Genomic DNA, 6,510 nt, shown 5'->3' with positions numbered 1-6,510 from the left:
GCATTGTTTTTTGTTGCATTGAGATTTAATTTCTTTTGATAGTATTTTTGAATACTATGCGTCTCTATACATAATTTAAATCACTTTTCCTGTTAAGTTTGTGTACTTACATACATTAAAATACGATTTTTCAAGTGTACGAATATTTATTTCCCCCCACTGTAGGTCCTCTAATCCTCTTAGAATAGAAGTGTCAGCACTGAAGAAATAGGCCCATGGCCCGTTGCCGCTTCTTGTACTTTTCGTGCCTTGATTCACAAGGGACCCGGCCATTTGAATCCGATCTTTCCATAACAGACGATTGTTTGTGATAGCTGCTGGACTTATTGCTAGTTCTGTAAGGTGCTAGGCCTTTCAAGTCTTATCATATAACATATATTTTTCCATAGCTTTATCTAGTCTGTTCTTGAAGGCGTTCATACTCGGAGCGTCAACGATGCCATCAGGGAGACTTCCACTTGTTGGTGACTGGAAGCGAGAAGAAATGTTGTCGCATGGATGTGTTACAACGCAAATTTTTCAGTTAATAGCTTGCTCCATACTCACTTTTGAAGAGTCTCTCCGAGCAATATCTCAGGTCTTCCGCCAACATTGGTATGGATACTGGCAAACTCGAGTAGCTGACAATGGTTGTGGCCAATTTAGGCACAACCTTGATGATAGCATAACATATATTGACTATAGCTCCTTACCTACGTCACTACAAAGTGCTGTAGCTCGCCTCCGTCTTGGCCATGCTGGTGTATCTGCTCACCGTGCTCGATTTGGAATGGCAGCAACTGGAGTTTCCTCAGTATGTCAAATAGAAGACACCATAGCTCATTTTTATTATGTTGTACCAGATTCACTGGTACGTGAGCACTCTTTACGAATGCAGTGATTGCGCTGGGGTTTCCAGGTTCATACCTCTAGAGTCTAGAGCTTGTAAGAAGTCTCCTGACTTTGGGTGCCTGCTGCCACTATTTCTTGCCCAGTGCTCTCAAGCTTGGGGCTTGGTCCAAGCCTCTTCCTTTTATCCTCAACTAATAACAGAGATCAGGCTGGGCAGTGCATAAGCACTCACAGCCTTCAAATCAAACTAATCAATCATCAATTTCAGTAACACCGTTGATGTAAAATGAATAAAAATCCCAGATATAGACAGCATAAATTTATGAAATTATAGGGCTAGTCAGCCAATAACAATTGTCATCACCAATTAATTTACCGAATAATAATACTATTAATCATTATTTTGATTAATAGTAGATTTTAAAAAAAATTGTGATAGTCACTATTGTATTAATCGCTTCTTGCTCAAAGACGCTTGGGTTCACTAATGCATGGCATGGATACTATTGTACAAAATAAGAACTGCCTTCAAGCACTTGTTTTTGATGATGGTTAAAAGTACTGGATAAACTTCTTCTTGCAAGAAAATATTGAAAAATGATAAATAAACTAAAGAAACATCTCTCAAATGTTTGCTAGGATAAGGTAATTGGATTCCTCTTGCAACACAAGACTGTGGCTGACACAATGTCTGTTGTTTGTGGAGATGACATGAACCAGCTCAGATCTTGAGGAACATTAAAGCAAATAAGGACAAATTTTGATCACATAAAATCTTATGTATTTAGTCAGAAGTAAAATATATATATTTTTTCTTCCAACTCCAGGAGTAGAGGGTACCTATAGCTTAAGATTGGGAGACTAACCTACCAAGTCAAATATGTAAGCTAAAAATTCACATCAAGAAATCCTTGTCACAAACCTCAACTACCGGTACATTCAAACTGGCAAATGTTATTTTAATCTGGCAAATTTAAATAAGTAGCCTACAAATGGAGGCTACTATTGTTGCGACTAAGAAGTTTATTTTCGGAGAGGCCCTTCCCCCAACTGAGTAATGAAAATGACTAAGTACTTAGTAGAAATAATCTTGAAAATTTCAAAGTACTGAATTACTGATTATAGGAGTAGAAAAATTGATATGCATCACTCACATTATCTAATCTAAATAAGATTCTATTTAAAATTAAAAATTCTGGCACAATATGAGAAGTTTGACCAGATTACAGAGCATCAAGACCTTGATTTCTTGACATGGAAGGTGCATAGTTTGCAAGTCTCATTCAAATTTTGATTGTGGCATTGCAACTAAACTCAATATGGAATACTTTAACCAAACAACTGCTATAAATCTGTACACATTTCATCTGATATTTATCAGCTGCAACCTATACGTACACACAAACTGAATTTTACCAAACACCCTCAACAAAGTTTAGATTGGGTTGTCAGCAGACATAGTAGCACTACTTGTACTAATAGATTTTTCATAATCCAGAACATGTTTGGATTTCAGGTGCTTTGTTAGATAAGATTTCTTACCAGTGACATAATCACAAAACTCACATGGGAATCCTTTCCCTAAACCATGTATATTAAACATATGGCTATCAAGGCAATCTTTTCTGCAGTTGACATAATCACACCGCTGGCATTGAAATCCTTTACCCAGCCCGTGCTTAGAAAACATGTGCTCATTTAAACGAGATTTATCACCTGTAGAATAATCACAGAGCTTGCATTTTAAGCCTCCCAAACCATGCTTTGAGGAAAGGTGCATGCTGAGAAGATCTTTCCTACCAGCAGCATAATCACATAACTTGCATTTGAATCCTTGCCCCGAACCGTGTTTAGAATACAAGTGATTTCTGAGATTCTGTATCTCAGCAGTAACATAGTCACACAGATCACACTTAAATCCTTCCCCCAAACCATGTTCTGCAAACAGATGACGTTGGAAACTTTGTTTATGAGCAGTAACATAGTCACACAGATCACATTTAAATCCTTGCCCCAAACCATGTTCTGCAAACAGGTGACGTTGGAAACTTTCTTTTCGAGCAGTAACATAGTCACACAGATCACATTTTACACTCTTCCCTACACCATGTTTAGAGAACATGTGAATTTTGAGTTGTGTTTGTACGCCAATTACATAGTCGCATAAATTGCATTTGAATCCTTCCCCCAAACCATGTTTTGCAAACAGGTGACGTTGGAAACTGTCTTTTCGAGCAGTAACATAGTCACACAGATCACATTTTACTCTCTTCCCTAAACCATGTTTAGAGAACATGTGAATTTTGAGTTGTGTTTGCACGCCAGTTACATAATCACACAACTTACATTCGAATCCTTCCCCCAAACCATATTTTGCAAACAAGTGACTATGGAGATTTTGTTTCACAGCTGTTACATAGTCGCATAACTTGCATTTAAATTCAGATCCAAAATCATTTTTGTTTAACTGGTGGGCATTAAAAGCAACGTTAGAATGTGATGAATCAGTGGATGAGGAAACTTTATGCAATTCCTCCACTAATCTTCCATTGTCTTTGTTGGGCAAGTTTGACTCAAAAGACTTGAACTCAGCCACAGGCTCATCAAAGAGAACTTCCTGGACTAAAGCTGCTCGATTGGGCACTGGATATATATTTTTCTCAGCAACAGAAATATTTTTTTCCTTGTTTTCAGGAGAAACTCCCATCCACTCATCCTGTCCAATGTTGCTCTGGGCATTGCATGGCAAGACATCCTGAAGATGGAGAGCAGATTCTTGTGAGCAATTCTTTCAAATCAGGCAATGAACTCAAGTCCTAAAATTAAGGCAGTGTTCAAACATATATTAGAAAAAGTATCATCTTGTCAATAAAAATAGAAATGACATCAGGGCATGGAACTTCTGTCAATGCAAGTCCATACAAAATGGCTCGAGTCTTGTCTGATGTATGGACAACTTTTACAGAACAATGACATTTTGGATACCTGATGCAAGGATTATATAGAAAGAATGTACCTGGAAAAAATACAGATGGTGAATGTGAATTCATATCCATTTCCAACATAGAAATACCCAACTCTAATTTATTTATACAGAAGAACAAAAAAAACCCTGAAAAACAAGGTATACAAGAATTGAACACCATTGCAGTATGCATTGTCAGAGGGGGTATATATTGCCACAGAAGTTCTGTTCTGTTTCAAACCTTCAATGGAATACTAACAACAAGCTTAGATTCAACAGGCAGATATTCTATTGGAAAATGAGTCAAGAACTTTAAGTTGATGAATATAAGAATTAAGAATATAAAGTGCTTAACAAATGATAAATGTATTGAAAATAAGAGCTTAAGAGATGAAATTTTACAGTACAGCCAATGCAGACAGATCATCAGCTATCATCAACATTTGAATTCCTCAGCAATTTATTTGTACTGAGAAACCAGCTCTACCAACCTGCTCATGAGGCACTGCAGCAGTGTACTGTGAGGCGCTGGTGCAGGCCTCGTGAGCCTCAACTTGAACCTCTTCCTTGCATGGCTTGCAAGATGAGGGAAGTGGAGTTTGCTGGTCAACACATCATGAGCAGGAACATTAGTTACCATGCGTGGATTTGGACAGAATTCAGGAATAAAAAATTTACCAAATAATGGCCAAACTCAAATAGGATCATACCAAAAATTATACCTGAAAATATTCAATTCAAGAACACAGAATAAAACAATATGAATCAGACACTACTTTTTAATTAAATTTATTATAAATTCATGAATAGTTATCTAGAATCAATTCCTCATAAGATTGACAAAGACTTATTTGCTCCATCCATGTAACTGTGAAAATATCATACATCCAAATTCCAATTGAGTTAAAAAATTAGCACATTTATGCAAGTATTGAGTGAGATTAAATTACAAGCTAACAGATCATGTTAAAAATATCACCTCATATTCTTCACTGCAAATTGGTTCATCCTTCACAGTTATGTCCTCTCCCTCATCTTCAGGCTCCTCTTTGATGTAAACTGTCATGATGGAGGGTAGGGATGAGCTGCTGCCCTCCATTGCTGCATGAAATTTACAGGAATTAATAGCATGAGGCTACTTGCAGCTAAGAATATAAACATAATAATGAACTGAAGCTCTCTTTACTGCTTCCTTAACCCTTTAGCAGCCAAATTACTTTAAATTGTTTATTTTAAGTGATCACTTAATATTTTTTATATTATACTTGATCACTTAAAAATATTATAAAAGCAATATTTGATCACTTGCAATTGCCTCCCAAAAGATCCCCCCCACAGCCCACAGTTTGTGATTGAGGCTGTGGTGGTTGTTGTTGTTGTAATTGCCCATCCTGGTAGTGGCGACTAGGTAAGGGAGGGGGTGAATGAGGTGGTGGTCCCATCAGGCAATGTCAGGTTGAATCAATGTTGAAACAAGGTACTTTGGATTGTTGGAATAACAATGAAATATTCATTGTCCAGAATAAAAATTGAATCAATGTTATTTATTCAACATTGTACATTTAGACATTGCTTCAACATTGAAATTGTGTTGGATTCTGACATTAGAAGCCCACTTCTAAAAGGTATGCATCAGGTTAAGATGTTCTATCATGAATGTCTCAGTATTCACGCGATTGTCAATGCAACAATGAAAAAAATGATGTTGATTCCCTTTTCATTCTGAACTAATAATCAAACAAGATTTCAACGTCACAAAGTTCATTTTTTTCAACATTGATTCAACCTGACATTGCCTGCTGGGTCATGCCTCTGCCAATCACCAGTTATCTGCCCATCATTTCACTCCATTCATAGCATCGCCCCTACCATGCCTAAGAATAAGATATGTGCATTTAAATAAATATTTAGACTTGGACAATGATGCTTTATACACATTTTCAAAAGACGGAAATAGTAATATCTATTCAGTCAAATAAAGTAACTTGATCAAATAGAATTAAATTAAGGCTAAATAGTTATTCTATACATTTGAATGATTGAATATAAATTACATAACATTTTTTTAGCTTAGACCTTATTTGATAAATTCTTCAACTGCAATTTACTGTTTCAATACGCAAAATTTGTGGAAATTCATAGGAGTTATTATACCATATGATTGAATACTTGAAATCTATAACTGGCTTTATAAATTAGAATTTTTTCATATTTTTATGCTCGCTAACAAAAAGGTAAATGATGTGAATGTCATTTGCCATAGAATGCTTAGGAAAAGCAATGATAGCTGCAAGTTGTCATCACCAACTTACTTTCAAAACTGCTAAGGGATTTGGTTCAACAATGATATGAACAATAAATCATGAATGTCAACAAAGTATAACATCTTCCAGATTCACAAATAAAATAGACTTGCAAGCACCAGTTGTGAAGCATACCTTCAGGCTCGAGTTTGCACACATCAGTTGCTGCTTGAATGAGGCTCTGCTCAGGGCACCAGCCACTCCTGACTGCAGCATCTGAGAGCTGGTGCAGAGCAACTCTGCACTTTTTTATACTGTATGCCATGAGATTAATGTGCGGGTATATAAGTATGAGGTTTCCTGAGACACACTGGAAGTAATAAGATATCCAGCAATAACCAACTTAAACCAAGCAGGAAGAGTATCTGTAAGAAATTCAATATCTAATAAGTACCATCAAATGGGGTAATA

The 6,510-nt window shown here is 36.4% G+C and overlaps 1 protein-coding gene across 1 annotated transcript; it reads right to left on the bottom strand.

Annotated features, from left to right (window-relative positions):
• Positions 1–1,589: 1,589 nt before the first annotated feature.
• On the bottom strand, positions 1,590–6,510 carry LOC108673317 (zinc finger Y-chromosomal protein-like). Its single transcript, XM_018161122.2, has 4 exons — positions 6,235–6,510; positions 4,776–4,897; positions 4,288–4,398; positions 1,590–3,586 (listed from the first exon to the last, which is right to left on the bottom strand). Exons 1-4 carry the CDS (start codon positions 6,362–6,364, stop codon positions 2,267–2,269), a joined length of 1,683 nt encoding a protein of 560 aa, XP_018016611.1. The 5' UTR covers positions 6,365–6,510; the 3' UTR covers positions 1,590–2,266.

This window comes from Hyalella azteca, unplaced genomic scaffold, assembly GCF_000764305.2.
Source record: "Hyalella azteca isolate HAZT.00-mixed unplaced genomic scaffold, Hazt_2.0.2 contig15116, whole genome shotgun sequence".
In the NCBI taxonomy this organism is placed as follows: Eukaryota; Metazoa; Arthropoda; class Malacostraca; order Amphipoda; family Hyalellidae; genus Hyalella; species Hyalella azteca.
Note: the sequence above shows the minus strand (reverse complement) of the source record. Positions and strands in the feature narration are given on the sequence as shown.

Bases quoted from the DNA above. Each gene is read 5' to 3' on its own strand.
- LOC108673317 (XM_018161122.2), bottom strand. From the start codon at position 6,364: ATGGCATACAGTATAAAAAAGTGCAGAGTTGCTCTGCACCAGCTCTCA. The intron at 4,898-6,234 runs GTATGCTTCACA...AATTTCATGCAG, and splicing joins GTGCAAACTCGAGCCTGAAG to CAATGGAGGGCAGCAGCTCA. The intron at 4,399-4,775 runs GTGATATTTTTA...TGTGTTGACCAG, and splicing joins TTTGCAGTGAAGAATATGAG to CAAACTCCACTTCCCTCATC.